Source organism: Catharus ustulatus, chromosome 12 (assembly GCF_009819885.2).
Source record: "Catharus ustulatus isolate bCatUst1 chromosome 12, bCatUst1.pri.v2, whole genome shotgun sequence".
In the NCBI taxonomy this organism is placed as follows: Eukaryota; Metazoa; Chordata; class Aves; order Passeriformes; family Turdidae; genus Catharus; species Catharus ustulatus.
Window position 1 is genome coordinate 2,414,516 of NC_046232.1, and position 20,298 is coordinate 2,434,813.

General features: G+C 45.2%; 2 protein-coding genes across 3 annotated transcripts in view; both read left to right on the plus strand.

The window, feature by feature from the left end:
• The window catches only part of ZNF592 (zinc finger protein 592), a 41,017-nt gene extending 30,136 nt beyond the window's left edge, over positions 1-10,881 (plus strand). The window contains exons 6-9 of the mRNA XM_033070207.1: positions 2,913-3,191; positions 4,264-4,376; positions 7,730-7,865; positions 9,115-10,881. Coding sequence (XP_032926098.1) covers positions 2,913-3,191; positions 4,264-4,376; positions 7,730-7,865; positions 9,115-9,621 — 1,035 coding nt within the window. The 3' untranslated portion in view covers positions 9,622-10,881. The remainder of the gene's footprint in view (positions 1-2,912; positions 3,192-4,263; positions 4,377-7,729; positions 7,866-9,114) is intronic.
• A 497-nt stretch (positions 10,882-11,378) lies between these two features.
• Positions 11,379-18,345, plus strand: SEC11A (SEC11 homolog A, signal peptidase complex subunit). 2 transcript variants are annotated; one of them, XM_033070210.1, is made up of 6 exons: positions 11,379-11,492; positions 11,602-11,711; positions 13,328-13,477; positions 17,103-17,222; positions 17,672-17,729; positions 17,874-18,345. In XM_033070210.1, the coding sequence occupies exons 1-6, from the start codon at positions 11,442-11,444 to the stop codon at positions 17,922-17,924; spliced, it is 540 nt and encodes a 179-aa protein (XP_032926101.1). In that variant the 5' UTR covers positions 11,379-11,441; the 3' UTR covers positions 17,925-18,345. The 2 variants fall into 2 exon arrangements, with proteins under 2 accessions (XP_032926101.1, XP_032926099.1); XM_033070208.2 differs by having other exon boundaries at positions 17,672-18,345.
• Positions 18,346-20,298: the final 1,953 nt, after the last annotated feature.

Consider the following 20,298-nt stretch of genomic DNA (forward strand, 5'->3'; position numbering starts at 1 on the left):
CAGGGCATGGTACCACAGTGGCCGTGGCAGCCGAAGCATGCACAGGATGGGCTTAGAGAAATGGCCAGGCTGGTCCTGTGGCCCTGCACAACTGCAAAATGCTTAACTGGCATCTTGTCCTCGCCTGAAAAGGTCTTTTGTTTCTGCGCGGGGATTTCACAGCTATTTGTGTCTTCTCTACCCCTTTCATTATTTAATTTAGTAAGTCCAGGATGATAAAACCAGGATGGTTTTATAACATTGATGGCTGCTATATCACCATCAGAGGTTGCAGCAAGCATGTTTTTGCCAGCCCTCTCCCAAGTTAGTAAGTCTAAGGAGATCCCTTTGGATACATCTATGTCTTGGCTTGCAAAGCAGGATGTAACCAAAAGTATGTGTTCTATCACCATGTGTTGAAACCAGGTTGGGCGGTGATCTTTATCTCCAGAGGGGGATATCTTTTGGCAATGGACCATCTGTTAAAATCAGGTAGGGCAGTGTTCTTTATCTTTTCCACAACCCATCCTTCCTCCAGGGAGATATTTTCTGTTAATGGGCCATTGAGTCCCACTGTGTGACTGATAAAATTACATCATCCCATTATGAGATGGGGGAGGAGCCTACCTAGATAAAATCTGAGATTTGGAACATCAGTTAGCCTTTTTCCAGTGGATTCCAGAGGAAAACCAACCCTTCTACATCATCACCGGACCTTCGGAGGAAAACCTTCTCCAGGAGCACTGCTCCAACTGAACCACATCTGTCACTCCAAGAGGACTGCAGCCACTATTTATTCACACTGTTACCAACACCATGACTGACAGGGTGTCAGGTTGTATTCTGACTCTGTCAGTGTTTTGGGTTTGGGTTTTTTTGTATTACCATGTTGTTCTTTTTTTCCTAGTAAAGAATTGTTATTTCTATTTCCATATCTTTGCATGAGAGCTCCTTAATTTCAAAATTATAATAATTTGGAGGGAGGGGTTTACATTCTCCCTTTCAAGAGAGGTTTCTGCCTTTCTTAACAAACACCTGCCTTTCAAACCAAGACAATCTAGTTCATGGCTTTCACACCATGTAAGCAGGGCTAGTAAAACCCACTTGTTGTAATTAACCCCTCTTTTTTTAAGAAAGAAAGTCCATACCTTCAGAATGGGGTGTTCTGGTGTAGAAACTTACACTCCCATGGTCCTAATGGCGGTTCCAATCCTCTAGAGGGTTTCTGGAATCACGCGGCAACTCTGCTGCCTACTGCCAGGGTTTTTGCAGCAAAATCCTGCTACCTTGGCTGTATCCTGCCGAATTCTGCTGTCTTTCCAGCTGTCTCTGCAGCAAAATCCTGCTGCCTTTGGCCATATCCCACTGAATCTGCCATCTCTCCGGCTGTCTCTTTGCTATTCCCACCGACTCTGCCATCTTTCCATGGAAACTGCCTATTTACAAGGAACTTGCATTATGACACCTAGGATCTTCAAAGAGGTGTTCATCCCCAGTGCTAAAAAACTGGAGCTGAGATACCTTGTGGTTCATTGTCAGATCCCATCCCAGGGACCTGCCTGCAGCACTTTGCATCAGCACCCCGAGATCTTCACCACAAAACTTTGTCTCTTAACCTCTGAGGTAATTGGCGGCTTTTTGGCTGTGGCAGGGTAGTAATTGCACTCCTCCATCTCCTCTGAGATCACCTTCATGCTGTAGAGTTTTTAGGAGGTGGTGACTACATGCAAAATAAAGAATCCACATGCCTCCTCATCTTCCTCAGGTTTAGAGCATCGCAGAGCAGGAGTTAACTCTGCTTCCTGGTATTGATTCTGCAGAGAAATCACTTCATTTTTCCATGCTCCTCATTTATTTTACCCCCGTGTTGTAACAGTGGAGTAATGGGCACAGAAACTCTTCAGAGATGGGGTGAAAGGTGATGTATCTGTGTTCTTGAGGAGCTGGCAGTGCCGTGGCTTCTGTGGTTATCAGCTGGGACAGGTGCAAAGCACACAGACTTCTCAGCTGAGACCTTGTGTTTGGAGGTTTGTTTGGTGTCTAACCCACAGAAAGACTTCCAAATGCCTGGGGTTTTCATGTGTTGAAACTTCACCCATTATTAATTACTGTGCACAATTAAACCTCTAAATTAGCCTTTTCTGTGGATGAACTGTTGTTCCTGGTTGAGTTTCTTGAGATTTCTTTGGTATTTTAATGTTTTACTTGCTTTTACTTTCCCATAGCTCTTCATTTTTTAGATTATTTTCCTTGTGTTCAATTTTCTTTGTTAAAAGAATTTTCTGGGGGACTTTTGGATTTTGCCTGTTGAGTAACAAAGAGGCTAGAACCATATTCCTTGTAAGGCTGGTTCCTGGCTTTATGCTTGGTCTTATATGTCAGGAGCAAAGTTTTGAACCATGAAAAATGTTAATATCAATAGATGGAGTGGAATTGAAGGAAATAGACTTGGAGAAATTCAACATTTTCTCTTCCCATCCCATGGGCAAAGATGAAGCAGCTTTGGAGCCCCAGGATACCAGCAAACATTTCATTCAGAGCTTACCAAAGCTCTGTGTTTTCAGAGATTATGTTCTTGAAATAATGTCAATTGAAATTTCTCTTCCATTTCATCTTCCCTGTTTAGCCAGAGTTCCCAGGGCTCATCCAAAGTGCTAAACAGGCAGCACCAAGGAGTGGCTGTTGTCATGCAGGAAACAGAAATAGAAGCTTCATGTTTCTTAGGAAGATAAGATCTCTTGTTGGGGAAAGCACTGCAGCAGCTTCTAGGAGAAATGGGAAAACCTACAGGAGCAAGACAACAATACATAGTTTGACCAGTGGGAATTTAAATTATGTATTTAAATAATAAATGGTATTTATTTATAAATAAAGGTGTGAAATGTGAATTACATGTAAATGTTATGTGCTTTTCCACTGTTACTGTTATACAGGGTGTTCATGGAGTCCCCCATAATCCTGAAGAGCTCTCAAACTTCCGGCAGAAGTCTGAGAAGGCTTCAAAGAACCAGGTTCATACCTCACCAAAGGAGCTTTTGGTAGCCAATGGGACTTCCCCCTCTCCTCTGACAAGGAAAGACATGAGGGTGGAAGGACATAATCCTGAATCCAAGTCCAGACTGAGAAGAACTGGTTGGACTTGCAAGGAATGTTCACAGTGGATCCCTGATCGGGAAACCTATGTGTCCCACATGAAGAGGAATCATGGAAGGGTAAGGACATGGATGAAATACTTGAGCTAGCAAACCAGGAAGAACACCAGTCTCCTGCATTCCAGGTCCCTTTGCAGGGCTGTCATTATAAAAACTGCAAATCTCTACTTTTTGTGTGTTTCATCCAGTTCAAGTGTTGAATTGCCTTGACCTACTTTTGTCAAGCTAAAGCCTTGTCACTAGCAGAACATGGGCCAAGATGCTGTGTGCAGCCAGATTTCTTAGTACTTTGGCATCAGGACTTCTTGTTTGATATCCTGAGTCACCCAGCCATGAATGGGTATCTGGATCATGCTGTTTGAGTCCTTTTAGCTTGATTTGAGGAGGGCTGGGTTGTCCCATTTGATGATGTCCTCACTTCAAGAGAAGAAGATGAGGGCAGGCTGAGTGCTGGATTTTCCCATTTGAATGTCCCAGAAGTAGGAAATTAGCCAAATATTTCAGTTTAATACATATATGTATTCATTAATACATATATGTATTCATTAAGCAAGCCTAAGAAGATTTTAACTGGAATGTACCTGCAGGTTACATAAAGGGCAAAAAATTTTGCCCTTTTGGAAAATTTGGAGGAGGCTGGTTATAGGACAGACTTTCTTAGGGGATTGAGGATATCATACATGGATTACAGAAGGGCCTGTGTGATGCTTTTTAGCATCTTGCCCTGTGCTGAAATACAAGGAGCAAGAGAAAGGTAAGTGAATTTGTACTTAACTGGGGTCCTGCTGCCTTCTGGGCCTGAAGGGACCTTCCACTGAGTGAATTCTGCATGGAGTCCAGTAGTGAAATGAACCCACAGGAGAAGCAGATATGTAATTCCTAATAAAAACATTGGTAAAATGTGCTTTAAGTAATCCTGGTTTTATAAAGATCAGTGCTGGTATTATCCAACTGTTAGGCTGAATATAAGTGGGATCTCAAAATCTCAGTGATCTCTATCAGCAGAATTACATAAATGTATGGGATTTTTTTGCATCTCAGAGTTAATGTCCAGGTGAAGAGCATGGAATTAGAATCCAGTCAGTGCCTTCCATGTCCCTGCTGTTCAAAGCTGTTTTTCTCTTCCTACCAGTCCATGAAAAGATACCCCTGTCGCCAGTGTGAGCGCTCGTTCAATGCCTCCAACAGCCTGCGCAGACACATCCGCAATAACCACGACACAGCAAAGAAAGTCTACACTTGCTGGTACGTACTCAACGCCACTTTGCAAACTGCATTTCAGCACCAGTCTAATCCTTCAAGTTTGGAAGTTGTAATAACTCATGTCTGCTGCTCCTGTCTGCTCCAGACTGTAAGTTACTGAAGGAAAGTGAGGAGAAGAATATGTTAAACATGAGAGACTTAATGGTTAAAATAAGACCTTGCTTTTGACCGTGCAGTGAATGTCTTTTGGAAACATAAGGGAAGGTGTGATTTGATATCTGCAGGTGATAAATGAGATTTATGTTTTTCATCATTGTGAAACATCCAATAAAATACTGGGCCAGTCTTTCACTGCTTTGTGGTTGGTGTGGTCATGCATCACTCTTGTGCCTTCTCCTTGGGTGGAAAAGGTATGTAAAATCCTAATAAATGAACCAGGTCTTGCCACTGCTTTAGAAGGGCAGAACTGACTGCACAGGCCATGAAGCCATAGAGAATTCATCTTGCTGGAATTGCGTGGGAAGTCACACCTCAAAGTTGGAAAATGGATCTGGAGACTTCAGACAAGTTATGGAAATAGTGGTGAATAAAAATCATTGCTGGTCAACGTATTTAACTGTGGATATAATCTCAGTTCAGGACAAAGCCCAATGCTTATGAATCTACCTCTGTAACTGCTGCAGAGAAAGTGGTATACTGAGTGACCATGCATAATTCCTTCCTGTCTCATTCAGAGACATCCTTTTGAAACAGGATTAAAGCACATTGGGGCTGGAAAAGAGGTTTGCAGTGGCATAGGTTGGGGGATTTTTCCAGTTTATCTAAAATTTTGGTTTAATACAAGCATTTCTGACGTGTGTTGTCACTTCACTGCACTCAAGTTGCTAAAACCTCATCTGAAGAGTACAAGTACATTCCTCAAGTACTGTATTTCTTTGGACTATCTGGTGAGCCACAACAGCTTTTAGTAAGTGGATACTGCATAGGCATTACCACTTGGAATACATTCCTGAGACATTTTTTCATCCAGGACTTCTAAACTTTCCATTTCTTGTAACTCCTCTGACTTAGAACCTCTGGAGGAAATGAAATATTGTCTCCTATTGTGTTTCACTCAGCTTTAAGTTTGTGGATGATGGTCTTGGGTGGTATGCTCACCTGATTTGTGTAAATCTGTTCTCTCTGGATCAGTTGTTTTTAAAGTGGAATGTTTCAGGATCAAAATAAGCATAAGATGTTGCTGGGAAGAAGGATTTGTGTGGAAATTCCTGCCAGCCTAGGATATGCCAGCCTGCTGTGCATTACCTTGTTACTTTTCAGAACGCACAGCTACGGATCCACTGGTTCACCCAAAGAGCAGTGATTATGCCAGCAGTGAAAACACAGCTAGCAATCCAAGGAAATTGTGGTTGTGTTTAATTCTCCATCGTGGTGTTCTTTCTCAGAATCTGTTGATGAAGTCTTAATTGGACAGTGATTGTGCTCTCTTCAATCACTGTAGTGGCAGACTCACTGAAATCACAGCACTCTGCAGATGAAACCTCTTCCTTGAAATACTGTCCTAACATTTCCAAGAGCTACTCTTTGTTTGGATCTGAGGTCTATTGTCCTGTCTTCCATTTGATCTGTCTTAGCTTGTAGAGCACTGCTCTAAAAATCTTACCCTCCAGTCCCTGAATTCCTCCTTGACTGTTTTCAGCACTCTGTAAGGCATCACATGTCCACTGCTCCTCATTTCTTCTGGTTCTGATGTCTCTTTTCCTTCTTCCTGTTTGGCATTTTGTACCACTCTCACCTGTTACTCTCTTCAGGGATTTTGATACCTTAGCTTCATGTCACCCTCTTCTCCTGGGTTTCCATTTGAGGTGTGAATAAAATCTGTCATGGATCTGATTACTGACCACGCTGTGATTTCCCCTTTCTACCCCTGCCCTGCTTAGGTCTCTGTCTTTGGATAAATTTGTAGGGAGAATTCAGTGATGGAGGACTTACTTGAACACCCTCCTGCCATGCTTGTCACTGGAGTAATTCAGGTTAGGCAAGCATCTTTCCCTACTCACATGAAAATAATTCTAAATTAGGAAAAATTGCAAAATACTGGGATGTATTGTGTATTTTCTTTCATAGTTCATTTTGTTATTGTTTTAAGATGCTACTCTTCTTTTCAAGTCTTCAGTAGAAAGTGTCTGAAACACTTGATTTTCAACATTTATTTTTGATAAATACCACTTAATAACCTCTCAGCTTTCCTCCACAAAGAAGAAAAATTCCATCATCATTAAATATTGATTCATCCTCTGAGCAATTTCTGTTAGAACCCAGAAGTATTCATTGAGCATGTCTGCATTTTCACATCATTGCTGACTGTTACTTAATTTCTCTCTAGTTACTGGAAGATCAGTAGGAATCTTCTGCCTTTTTAGAAGATATCTTTGTTACCCAGAGACACTTCAGCTCCTCTCTGTTGCTCTTAATCCCGTGCTGCTGCTGTCTCAGATGCAATTAGGGCAGTTCAGGGGACTCTGGTGTCACTTGTCCTTGCTCAGGTCCATGTGTAGCTGATGGACCTTTACCATGTTGTGCTGGCAAGCACCAGAACAGCACGGATACTCAACTTTGGCTTTCTCAATTTCTCAACTGCTAACAGAGCACTCTGTGCACTTCAGGGGGGCTGGTTTATGTCTGCAAGGCCTGGCACGTAGTCCAGGAGATCTCAGTCATCTAGGAGCAAAGGTACAGATGACACATCCCCTTCACAAGCTCTTTTTTGAGATGTCAGCCAGCTCTGTAGCAGCTCTGGAGTCCTGCCAGGTTCAAACATGAAGAATTACATATAAATGACATGTTCACAACTGTTTCTGCCTAGATTGTTGGTATAAAAGTTGGAATTTCAGCAGTTGGGTGAGAATTTCAGTTGTTACCACTGTGCTGTGGTACAGTCTGGTGGATGTAATGCTGGCTTTCCCTGGTACGTGGGAGTGCTGGGTGCAGGACTGGATTTGTCACAGGTCTCCCAGGTGTCACACGAGTCATCAGCTCTCTCTGTGTAGTTCTCTCATCTCAGAGTCAGTTTTTGTTCTCCCATATGTTTTCCATCCTGATAATTTATCCTCTTTGGCATTTGTCACAGGATATCTGATCTCCACTAGTGCCTATATTTATTTAGCACTGTTAAGAAGACATGCCTTACTCTCATTCATGAGCACTGTGGCAAACTCCAAACTGTTCTAGATTTCTCTGTTATGTAATGTATTATTATTAAAATGATGCTTTGCTGTGTGTTTTGGTAATCTAATGGTAAATTACTCACCAGAGTCTGTCTCCAGTGACATCTGTTTGGCACAATACAAAGAGCATATCCTCTAATACATTGTCTTCCTTTTTTTATTTCCAAGGTACTGTACAGATGAAAATCAGACATTTCCTCAACCATTCATGCTGGAGAACCACATCAGCCTCATGCACGGCATCAAAAACCCAGACTTATCCCAGATGGCCAAGGCCAAAGCTCCAGAGAGAGACAGAGCAGAAGTAACCAATACCTATTTTCATGAAAAATTAAATGTGCAATTAAATGTACTTGGCGAGTAGCTGTTAATTTGGGGTGTTACATCAAGCTGTGGCCTTGTGCCAGTCAAACCCTCCCATCCATAGGGTAGATTTCCTTCCCTCACAGTTCCATCCAGCCTGGTTCCCTCTGGGAGGGTCAGAGTCAGCAGTGCAAGCACAGCTGAGCTGCACCAGCACCAGGACAACATGAATTTGCATCTTGCATTTCTCAAGATTTTCTTGCTGTGTTTTACTGGCATTTATTCAGTCTATTTTGTAATTTAAGTTTGTTATTACCCTATTATTCCCCTGGTAGCCCATTCGTGAGCATGACACATTTTTCTTCTTTGTCCCTTATTTTTTCTGCTAGTTATAAAAGATTTATTTTCTGTTTTAAAATACTTGCTAGATCCATTACCTCTGAGAACTGCATTTTTCTTAAGTAGGAGTGTGTAATTTTGTATAGCAAATGTAACTGTTCTACTGATTTTGTTTTGGATTGGTTTGGAGTGGAGGGTTGTCTGCTTGGGCTTCTTTGCTCCATTTATTTTAAAAATACCCATTTTGCATATCACTGCAGGGACATATTTAAGTGAGTCATCCTCACTGGAGAAGAAGCTGCAGGATTCTAAGATAGAGGGGATGAGTTACTGAGAGATGCCACTAAGATAAAATCTGAGTGGAGGAGGAAATGTTCAAGTTAAATCTGAGAAGCGATGTCTGGGCTAATGACCACCACTGTGTCCCTCAGCTGGCCCTCTTCTGTGGCCTTCTCCTTCCCACACCAAAGTCTAAGTTGTTCCTACACCAAACCAAATTTTTAGCCAGAGAGGTCATGGCTGCTCCATCTCTGGAAGTGTGCAAGGCCAGGCTGGACTGGGCTTGGAGCAACCTGGTCTAGTGGGAGGTGTCCCTGCCATGGCAGGGGGTGGAACTGGATGACCTTTAAATTCCCTTCCAACCCAAACCATTTGATGAGTCCTTGATTCTAAACTATTTCCCCATCATATTTCTGCCCAGCCAGCCTCTGCTAGTGTTCCCATCTCACATCACAGGGCAGCAGCTGAAATCCTGCTGGGTGAGGTGTTTGGTATGGGTAGGGAAGGGAATGCCCCAGGAATCCCTAGGCACCGCTTCACCCTCAGGCATCTTCAGACATGTGTGTGGATTTTAGCACTTACTCTTCATCGGTTCAAATTATAAAGTAACTTTTGAATCCTGTTTTTTTAAGGTAAAATCTCCAAAGAGGATGGCACCGGATGAGCTGGGTCAGGCAGAGAGCACTGCAGGTTTGGATGCACCACCAGCCAAAAAACTGAAAGCTCCTTGGAAATGTGCTAAGTGCAGCTTTGTGACGGACGTCCGGACTGAGTTCCAGGAACACATACCTCGGCACAAGACCGACAGCTCCACCTTCCAGTGCTTGTTCTGTGGCCTGTGCTACACCTCTCACATCTCTCTGAACAGACACCTTTTCATTGTTCATAAAGTCAAAGATGAGGAGGATGAGGAGGAAGAAGAGGAGGAGGAGGAGGAGGAAGATGAAAGGCAGAAGTTACAAACAGAGATGGGTAAGAACGGACATGAGGACTACAATGGCGAGTTGTACACTACAGTGGAAGAGGACAACAAAGAATGCAAAAGTGACTCAGCTCTTTGTGAGCACAGTCAGATGTGTGGCGCAGAAGGCCCCAACAGCACTTCACAGAACAATCATTCAAAGTCTCTTAAGACTTAAAAGCAAAAGGCCCTTTTGGTTGATTGGGGGTTTTTTGTTGGAGGGTTTCTACTCAAAATACAGGGTGGGGATGGGGCAAATCTTTGAAATATTCTGTTGATTTCTTGGGATGGATGTTGCTTTCCGTTAACTCCTATTTGTAAGGGAAATTTAAAACACAAAAAACCAAAAGCAACCCTGGCATTGCATCCTAAGCACTACCTCCCTGCCAGCCCAGAGAGGTGAAAAGGGAAAGCAGAGCCAGAATCCTCAGTGGGGCTTGGCCAACTCCTGAGGATCCAGGAGCACTTTTCAGCTGCAGTTTCCTTCAGACAAGCTCTTCTCCTTTGAGTGTGCACCGCCTCAGCCTCTGCCCAGAGCCCCAGCCTTGCCTTCCCAATCTCCCTTTCTTTCTCCTTCTATTTATGGCTTCTTTTTTCTCCCCCCATCCTGCCTTTGTGTTACTCATTTTAACTCATAACACTGGCTCAGCCAACCGTGTTTGTCACGACTGTGTTGGCCGATCTGGGATCTGTGTTACACGGGATGAATTCAAGCTGTAAGTTGTGCTGATTATTCTTTAGTTGCCCAAATAACAACATTCTTTTCCAAAATGCAGTTTAATGAAATGTCTTGGACCTGAATCATCCTTGAAAGAGGATTTTGTAGCCCCAGTCCTCCCTGGTGAGTACAGTGTTTAGGAGGGCCTGGTCCCCTTGGGGACAACGTTGGCCATTTGTGGAGTTGCGCTGCTGGAGGCCATCCTGGGGTGGGTGGTGCCAGGCCCAGTGCTCAGTGGTTCATGCCAGTGGGGAGCTCCGATTGGCGCCATCGCCAGAAGGGGATAACATCCCTCATCCTGTCAGTGGGATCAACTGGAATGAAGCTATTCCAGAGCTCCCGATGTATCCCGAGTGCCAGGGCTCCCTGACAGCTCGTTTTGAGGGGAGAGGAGCAGAGCACAGCTCACAGAGGTGTTGGAAACAGTGGGAGCCACCATCCTGCAGCACAGCAGGGGCTGGCACTCCATCAGTAGCTCCATAACTCCTGCTGAGGCTCGGCATTACCTGTCCTTTAGGAGATGTTTCTTTTCCATGTAGTCACATTGACTCTCTCTTTCCTCCCTCATTCCTTGTCACGCCCATGCTTTGTGTAATATAATTACCTTCTATACTATTATTTTTTTTCATTCTGTTGAGCCAGAACTATGCTTGTTATTGTTTACTCTTGATGATGTTTAAATAATTTAAGAACTATTTATCTCCTTGCTTGGGCTCATCACCATCTGGTCTTGCGATGCTTGGATATAGCCCACTGGTTCTGTCTGGATGTTGGTTGGTGTGTTGGTTGGATGTGGGGTGCTGGGGTTGGTTGGGTGGGATGTCATATGGGGGGTGTAGATTAGATGTTGGCTGAATGGGGTGTGAAGTGTGAGGGGTGTCAGGTGTTGGTTGAACAGGAATTTGGTTCAGTGGGTGTTGGCTGAATGGGTTTGACTGGATGGGAGTGACTGAAGAGGCACGGATGGAATTGCCATTGGATGGACGGCTTTTGATTGGCTATGGTGTTTCAGTCGGATGGGTGTTGGTTGGAGGGGCTGTTTTGTTGGATGTGGGATGCCGGCTGGATGCGGGCTGTACGTTGGAGGGGTGTTGAGCTGGATGCGGGTGCGTGCCGCGCTCCCTGGGGTGCGGATGAGCCCCGGCCCCGCTTCCGGCTCCCGGCCGGGTGCTCCGGGGCCGCCTCCCCTGCGCTCGGGGGCGGAAGCGGCGGTGACGTGGCCGTGCAGGCGGAAGCGGAAGTGGGGCCCGCGGGCGGCGGTGGCGGCGGCGGCGGCGGCGATGCTGTCGCTGGACTTTCTGGACGATGTGCGGCGCATGAACAAGCGGCAGGTGCCGGAGGGGCCAGGGGGGCCGGAGGGGAAAGTGGAGCGGGCGGACAGGGCCGGTCCGCCTTGCCGTGCGCCAGTGGCGAGGCCTGACCGACCCCCTTCCTCTCCAGCTGTACTACCAGGTGTTGAACTTCGGCATGATCGTGTCCTCCGCCCTCATGATCTGGAAGGGGCTTATGGTGGTAACGGGCAGCGAGAGTCCCATCGTGGTGGTACTGAGGTCAGTCCAGGGATGCGGGGGCTTAAATTCCCAGGTTGTTTCATTGGGCTGGGAATCGCCAGGCCCCCCCGAGGGGGATCCCCACAGGAATGGGTCAGACAGAGACTATTGCCACAACCCCCGCGGGCGAGAAGCTCCTTAAGAATCCAGGCTCAGCAATAGCGAGGGAAGAGGGAGTGGGTAAAAAGAGCATCTAACCTCGCTCTCTCAGCCGGCTGGTAGAGGGCTAGTAAAAAAGAGGGAGAGGGACCTTTTACCCGGGCAGGTTGTGACGGGATAATGGGGTGTCCCGTTTCCTATTGCCCGAGGCAGAGTAGATAGGTCAGTGTGAAGAAATCCTTTCCTGTGAGGGCAGCGAGGCCCAGGAACAGACTGTCCAGAGAAGCTGTGGCTGTCTCATTCCTGAAAGTGTTCCAGTCCAGGTTGAACAGGGCCTGGAGCACCCTGATCTGGAGGAACGTGTCCCTGGCAGGGGGTGGAATGGGATGATCTTTAAGGTCCCTTCCAACCCATCTGCGATGATTCAGTGAATGTCCATTGCAGAGGTGGTCCTGAGTTTAAGGGCTGTCACTGTCGCTGTATGTTTGGGGTGTCACACATTGTCCTTACAGTAGTGTCCTGCAGTGGGTACCACTAGTGTTACTCCCACCTTTCTGCTGCCTGGGACAAATTCCCTGGGCTGCCATTGGATGCTGGCACAGATATTATACCTGCTCTGTGGCCACATTGGCCTTTTCTTTGTGTTTCTGTGTCAATGTTCATGATGTAGAAATGCTGTAATGCCATGACCAAGTGCCACTTACCAGAACTCCCTCCTGACGTGAAGTACAGGACAGATGTTTCCCACTGCTCCTCCCAGTGAGTAAGACAGGTCACAGTGATGTGACCTGCTGTTCTGAACTGCATCTGCTCTGCTCTGTGGAGATAAAATACAAAACACAATTGCGCGCAGTAGTTAAAGTTCACTGTTCTGTTTTGCATTATTTATGTGGAATTAGGAAGGATAAGTAGTTGGCAACAATGGGCATTTACAAGACAGAAGAAAAATAACTTGAGTCGTGGTAATGAATCACAGTAACAAATTTTTGGCAAGTCCCTTTGTCTGTTTTAGATGGGAATGCAAGAGCCTGATGCTTTCAGTGCTTTGTTCCTGAGGATAATCTGTCTATCTATCTATCTCTAAAAAGTAAATTTAAAAAGAAAAGCTTCCCATCATTACAGAGCTGCCAGCGTTGCCCTGCCAATGGTGAGCTCAGAAATCAAAAGGTAGTATTTGTCATCAGCTTTTTGCTTATTAAAAAAACTTTTCTTTTTGGATGTGCTTGTAACACCAGGTACTGGCAGTGCTCTTTTCCCAACCTGTCCAAACTACTGGTAATACGATGATTGAACACCTGGTTGCAATAGAGGTTACACAGTTGCCCAGTCTGCAAGGTGGCTTTCTCAGAAGCTCTTCATCAAGGTTTCAGCCTGGTCTTGAACACTTCCAGGAATGGGGTATCCACAGCTTCTCTTTCTCATGAGGTTCTTGTGAGATTTTCCTTAAAGGCCATGAACTCCAAAACCCGGTGCTGAGTGTTTAAATATTGTTCAGTTGTTTCTCTCCTCTTTTTCAGTGGGAGTATGGAGCCTGCTTTCCACAGAGGAGATCTCCTGTTCCTCACGAACCGAATTGAAGATCCAATCAGAGTGGGAGAAATAGTTGTCTTTAGGATAGAAGGAAGGGAAATTCCTATAGTCCATCGTGTCCTGAAAATCCATGAGAAGTATGTTAAGAATCTGGGGGTTCTACTGCTGATGTTTCCCTAACTGATATTCTTCATCTGCTTGGGTAAATAAGTGGGTGGGATGTCAATTATAAATATCTAGGTGCTGTAGGAAGTAACATAGAAGTTTCAGACAGACAAAATCTGTCCTACTTGGTTTACTTGTAAAGATCATCCAGCAGAAGGCACAAACTGAGAGTCTGTGCCAACGCCCTGGACATTTCAAACTGCAGAATCAAGGAATTGTTAGGGTTGGAAGGGACCTTAAATTTAGCCAGTCTCATTTCATCCCCTGCCATGGGCAGGGACACTTACCACTACCCCAGGTTGCTCCAAGCCCTGTCCAGCCTGGCCTTGGACACTTCCAGGGATCCAGGGGCAGCCACAGCTTCTCTGGGCAGCCTGTGCCAGGGCCTCACCACCCTCACAGGGAAGAATTTAATCCTTATATTCTGTCTAACCCTTGCCCCTGTCCTATTTAGGGCCCTTGTTTGAAGTCCCTCTCCATCTCTATTGGAGCCCCTTTAGGCACTGGAAGGTTGACACCTCTTACTGTCTCCTGTACCATCCCCTCTGTCCCAAGCTGCTGTGCTGTCTGCTGTAGCTTGGCTTCATTTATGTGTGAAGTGATTCTTGTTAGTGGGGCATAGCTGTGGCAGAAAGGTGTTTTGTGTGTAGCGTGTGTTATTTTAGAGCTTGTCTCTATGGTCCTGGTCTTTGCTGTCATGCAGACTCAGGGTCTTTTGTCTCTTTAGAAAGTTGTATTTTTATCCTCAGAGTCTTTGTGTACTGTTCACTCTCAGCACTGGGGAGGTTGTGTGTCTGAAGGAATGGAACAGGCATTGGTTTCATGCTGAACAGGGCTTAGTTTTCCAACCAAGGCTTCCACTGCAGTCGTGAGCTTTCCTGTTGTGCTGGATGGAGCTGTGGCCTCTCCAGGCTGCTCTGTGGGGATACAAGCCAACCGTGTGAGTTGTTCGAGTGAAAACTGAATCTTAAACTGAATAATTGATTCTTCAAAGCATCTCTGAGAGGCACTAGGTGGTTGGAGTCCCAGCATCTGTTTCTGCTGACTGTTTTCTAGTATGAGCTGGAGCTGTATCAGGTGACAATCTGAGGATTCCTCTAGTTGAGATATTGATGGGATGGAGAGGGTCCCTTTTCCCAAAACTGTTGGAATATCCAGACCAGTTGTGCAGTTCTACTCAAGGATGACCAGCCTTGTGCACATAAATGCACAGCTGGAATCCTGGCTCTGAGGTAACGAAACAATGCTTCTCACAGTAGGCAAAGCACATTCTTTGGTATTCAGATTTATTCTGTACCTAGAACTTTGAACAATGTCAGTTTTCAAAGTGCTCTTCTTTGTTACCACTGATTTAAAAATAAGGTCAGTTTATGGGCTGAATTTGACACCTAATGCTGTATGAGCATTTTTTGTGATGTTGTGGGAACTCTTTAAAGTGAAATACAGTTTTCCTCCTCTCCTGTTCTGTGCAGCAATTTCTCTCAGATGTTGCCCACCCTTCTTTTTTTTTTGCCTGGCTCTATCTCTCAATATTAGGGTATCCAGCACTATTTTTTGTTTAAATGTAAAAGGGCCATAGTGCCAATACTGGGAAGGTGAAACCATTCTGTAGTATTTTAGGTTTCATTTAACTGAAACAATCAAACACAAACCTAATCTTTTTGTTAGGAGAGATAAACTGGAAAAATCCATACTGCAACCTGAATCTGGGAACTCAAGGCAGGATTTGGATGTCAGTTGCTTCTTTCACTACTTAAAGAATAATTTTCTGGTGCCAGTTTGGAAGTGAAAAGTCGCTGCAGAAGCTGACAGGAGTGTCAAAATGCAGGAAAACAGAAAGTGTTCTCTGTGATTTTGGGGCAACTCAGGGCCCAGTTTCACATCAATATTGTGTCAGTGAGAAAGTGTTTGTTCCTTGCTGGCCTTTTCTTCTTGTTTCAGCCCAATATTGAATTTGTTCTTTATTACTAACACAGAGTCTGCAGTCAAAATTTACTTAGTGGTTTTGGAGCAGGGCAGTCAGACCAGTCTTCACTCACTTCAGACAACAGAGAAGTGCACCGTGGGCTTCTCATGCCACGTCATGACAGAGCCTTGACTCTGCTCAGTAAGGTGCTGCACTCCTACACCGTCACTCTTCAGACCTAAACAACATTATCTGCACCTTTGGGGATCTTTATCTTTTCCCAGACAGTGTCTCTGAGGTCCTGGAGTGTTGTTCCCACACAACGCAACAAGCCAGATGTGTTTGGAGAAAGCTGTGGGTTTTTCCCCCTTTTTCCTTTCTAAGCTTCTGCTGTCAAGGAACCTGTGCATGTTCAGGCATGATGAAAACAGCCTGAGCTCCAAAGAACTGCCTGCATTCCTTTTCTGCATTCCATCTGTCATTTCTGTGAGAGCTGAGATTCAAGCACTGAGGATGCTCTGCTCAGCACCTGCCTGCAGGTGCCACAGGAAGGTGACAGTGACGAATCCCTGAGTAGTGCCTGTCTGGGCTGCTGTCCAGCATCCGAACAGGAATGGCTGAGAACAATCTATAAAGCTTTTCCCCGGTCAAAGGAAAGATTAATCTGCTCCATAATCCCATTTATAGCAATCTAATTCATCTCAGGATTAATTAAAGACTTGACAGAGTATGTAGTGATAATTTCCCTGCTTTCTGCAGGTTACAGTTTCAAGCACAAAGTCCTAGTTCTTTATAAATAGCCTAATTTCCTCTTTTACATGGAGTATCAGGTCAATTTTTGAGCCAATATAATTTTCTGCAAACCAAAATACCTTGCAGAGAGACATAGTTTAGTTTGCACTGTGGCTATTTCTGCATACCACCTTCTCTGCCTGGCTTTAACCCATGACTTCTGAGCTCCTTTTGGTACCCTCTGGCTCTTGCATTGGAAGAGACAGTGAAAAGCTATTTGACTGTTGCTGTCATTTATGGTGGACTATGTCACATCTCCCATCCATTCTGTCTTTTCCAGGCTGGTCTGTAGTTGTATAGAAGTGGTTTCAGACCTTGTTAACCATTTTTCAACCTTTGCCACTTCTCTCCATTGCAGAAAAGGGTCTGGGGGTCTCAGCATTGCCCAGAGCATTCGAGATGTAGGCACATCGTGAGTTCATGCAGTGTCATCATGGTATTATTTGGTTTTTTTTCTGTCCCCCTTTCCTAATCGGTTCTAAGTTTCAGCTTGCTTCTGCCCACTGCTGAGTAGAGCTGTGTGCTTCAATCCCAACCTCTCCTTCTGTGTGGTAGCAGAGAGACCAGAATTGAACATTTACAAGAGAAGCATCAACACAAGATGGGTTAAAAGCCAAGAGGCAATAGCTGCACCTGCACTAGAAATGACTTGTCCTGCTGGTTCTGTTCTGAAAGTCTGCTGGAAAGCTTAGCTGGGGCCAGAATTCATTCTTCCCATGACAGTTTTTTCCAAACCATCTGCTTTCTGCTGCATTTGACAGAGTTTCCCTCTTTTATCCTTCTTGAATTGTAGGACATGATTGCTTCTAGTACCCTTGTGTTGGTCTCTCCATGCTTGTTGTAGAATAGCTTTTAACAAGTTTCTGTCCTGCCTTACCTGGCTGTCTTGTCTTTACCAGGCAGAATGGAGACATCAAATTTCTGACAAAGGGAGACAACAATGCTGTGGATGACAGAGGGCTCTACAAACAGGGGCAGCACTGGCTGGAGAAGAAGGATGTTGTAGGACGAGCAAGAGGGTAAGTGCAGTTGAAAATGATGGGGCTTTTCACACTGCTGTCCCCAAAAGCCATCTGGTAAATCCCTCCTTGTGTTGAGCTATCCCTGCTGGGTTTTGTAACCTGCCTGAGAGTGTGGAGAGTTCTTAGCTTGGCTTAAGCAAAGGCATCAAGTTGTCAGCTGCATCCTGGATGTTCATGCTGGATGAACACAGATTTGAGGGTGGCGTGGGCTCAGACTTGATTGGAATTGTCACCAGATTTGTCCTGGGAGGCTCAGCGTTTGCAGGCAAGTGATATCTAAACCAGGCATAGGCTGAAACACACTCTGGGCTGCTTGTCACTCAGCCCCACTGCCACAGGGAGGAAGAAGTCACCAGCCCATTGACTGCAGGCCTCGGGATGCTTGAGTGATGCTCCCTCTGCACCCTGGAATAGTGTTTGTTTTAAGAAAACCTTTATTCTTGCAGATTTGTGCCCTATATTGGAATAGTGACTATCTTAATGAACGATTATCCAAAATTTAAGGTAAGAGCTCTTCTATTTCCTGCCTGCTTTTTCCACCCCAGCTTGAATTCCTTCATGAGAACACAGGCAGAACCCTGTGCCCTGCACGTTCGCTGCTGTAGATATCAGTGTGCACTCCTGTGTCTCCTCTGCTCTCTCTTCCAGTATGCAGTCCTCTTTTTACTGGGTTTATTTGTGCTGGTCCATCGAGAGTAGTCCCTTGCAGTGAACTACAAGGTGAAGGTGCCATGGATTTTCTAGATGAACGTTTAAAGTAGCTGATGGTCCGATGTGCCAGGAGAAAGAAGAAAGCATGCATTTCAAAGCTTCTTGCCAGTTTGGGTTTGTTTTGATTTTTACTGCGTAAGGGTGAATGTTTGTCACAGTATTTCCAATGGTTTGTCACATTTTAGCCTTTTTAGTGAATTTTTATATTAAAAATTTGAGCCAAAGTGTTTAGTGCTTGTACTTTGAAGCTGAGCTTCCTCTCCAAGTGCCTCTGGGACCATGTCCTCAGTGTGTGCCTGGCCGGGCCAGGTGCCTCCTCCCTTATGCTTACTGAACTGTCCAGTGGTGAGTTGTTGCCATGACGGTTTTTTTCCACTTCAGAACTGGAATAAAGATTTTGCCTCTTGCCACGTTTTTTCTTATTGCCCTAAAGAGAGCAGCCTCCTTGCTCAGGTTCTGGGGGACACCTGGGCTTTGCTGTTACACACTCACTCCTAGAGCCACCATCTAACTTGTTCTCTCTTCACAGAGCAGTAGCAGCTGCTCCTCTCACCTCTCTTTGGAGAATAATCTTTCTTGAGCTGTTGATCAATCAATATTTCTGTGTTTCTGTAAATGACAGTGAAATAATCTGTCTAAATGCTTGCAAGGTGTTTGGGGTAGAAGATGGCAAAGGATTACTTTTGTGACACTAGGTAACAGAAGGATTGAGATAGGAAATACCCTCAGCTCTTTGACAGGGATGATTTAGCAGGATGCAATAATAAAAATTGCTTAGTTTGGAAAAGGGTTTCAGGTGTCCTATGAACTGGCCACATCTCACAGCTCACCTGAAAGCTACAGAGTGCCCTGGGGTCTGAAATAAAAACCCATTTGGCACCATGTGCAGCAGCTGTTTTTTCTGAGCTTCTCATTCAGGCTTGTGATCCTGCTGGTGGAGATGTCAGAAAGAGCCCAGGGAAGAGGTGCAAGGCAGCAATGTTGCAGTTTATCAGCTCTTCTCCATGACTGCCTCCAGGATTCCAGAGCAACAGGAATCATTGCAGATGCGTCACTGCAGCCACACACACAGCTTGTATAAAGCAAAAGCAGTCAGGAAAAGCAAGGACAAAATCCACTGGGATGTTTATGGCTGTTTGCAGTTTCTTGCATATGTCTTTCATTGGGTTTTTCAGGTCTCTCCCATCTCTGGAGGTGAGTTGTTTTGATGTTACCAGGTGCTTTATTCCCTATGTAAGATAAAGCAAACATCACCTGTAAGGGCACTGAAAGGAGTCTATGAACAGGCCAACCCCCAGCACTGAGCCTCGGGCCTGTGGCTCTGAGTAATCATAACTTCATAATAAGAATGGTAATAAAATCTGTATCTCTTGCCCTCAGTATTAGAGCCCTGAGAGGAGAATGTGGATAAAGGTTCTCTGTAATTCTTGACTTAAGGATGGGATATTCTGTCAAAAGTCAAACCAGGCAGCCCTGAGAGAACAGAGAAATCTCTGAGAGTGCTATCACTGTAGAGCACCTTCCTGAGGCATTTCTGCCTTTGCAGCTCATGTGGAGCCTGAGTCTGTCCCTGCTTTGCCTTGAGCCTACACATCTTTTATGCATAAATGAGTTTTTAAACTTGGACTCACACAAAGTGCTGAGTTGAGCTTGTCTGAAAGCTGCTGATCAACACCTCCTCATAAGCACTTGCTGGGAGTGCTGCTGCTGCTCTCCAAGTCCTCTCCCTTCAGACCTTCTCCAAAATTCTGAGCGTGCAAAAGCAGTTGTGTTCCTGTCACTGAGTTAATTTAACAAAAAAAAAAGTAAGGTTTAGCTCTCAAACTGCTGAGACTGCAGTTCTTTGCAGGATGATGTGTCCAGAGGGTGGCAGCTGGTGTCAGGAGTCCCGGGCTGGGAGACACAGGACCAGCATGAGCTCTTGGAGGAGGATGTGCCCTGCTCTTGTCTGGTGCTGTGTGAAGGAATTGAACAGAAAGCGTTGAAAAATGCAGAGTGATTGGGGGGGTGGCTGGAGCCCCTGCTGCAGCTCAGCTTTCTGAGGCTTCTGTCCAAAGGGTGTGCAGGTGCATGAAGAACAGGAGCCAATTGTCCTAAACAAGGGGCTGCCATGTGGCGTTGAGAATCATCTCTGCCGTGCCTGTTCTGCCTGTTTCAGCTCTGTGCAGCTGAGAATGTGGTTCTGTTACCTGCAGTTGTGAAATGAGGAGTTAACTCTAATTAGGGCAAAAATAATTCAGCAGTCAACCCTATCACAGCTCCCAACACCACCCCATCATGTGCAACCTCTCACATCACCTCCTGCCTCCAGCAGCACCTTTCCAAGCCACAGTAGGATGGGGGAGTGCTGGGGATGAGCCTG

Bases quoted from the DNA above. Each gene is read 5' to 3' on its own strand.
- SEC11A (XM_033070208.2), top strand. From the start codon at position 11,442: ATGCTGTCGCTGGACTTTCTGGACGATGTGCGGCGCATGAACAAGCGG. The intron at 11,712-13,327 runs GTCAGTCCAGGG...CCTCTTTTTCAG, and splicing joins CCCATCGTGGTGGTACTGAG to TGGGAGTATGGAGCCTGCTT. The intron at 17,223-17,671 runs GTAAGTGCAGTT...TTATTCTTGCAG, and splicing joins GTTGTAGGACGAGCAAGAGG to ATTTGTGCCCTATATTGGAA.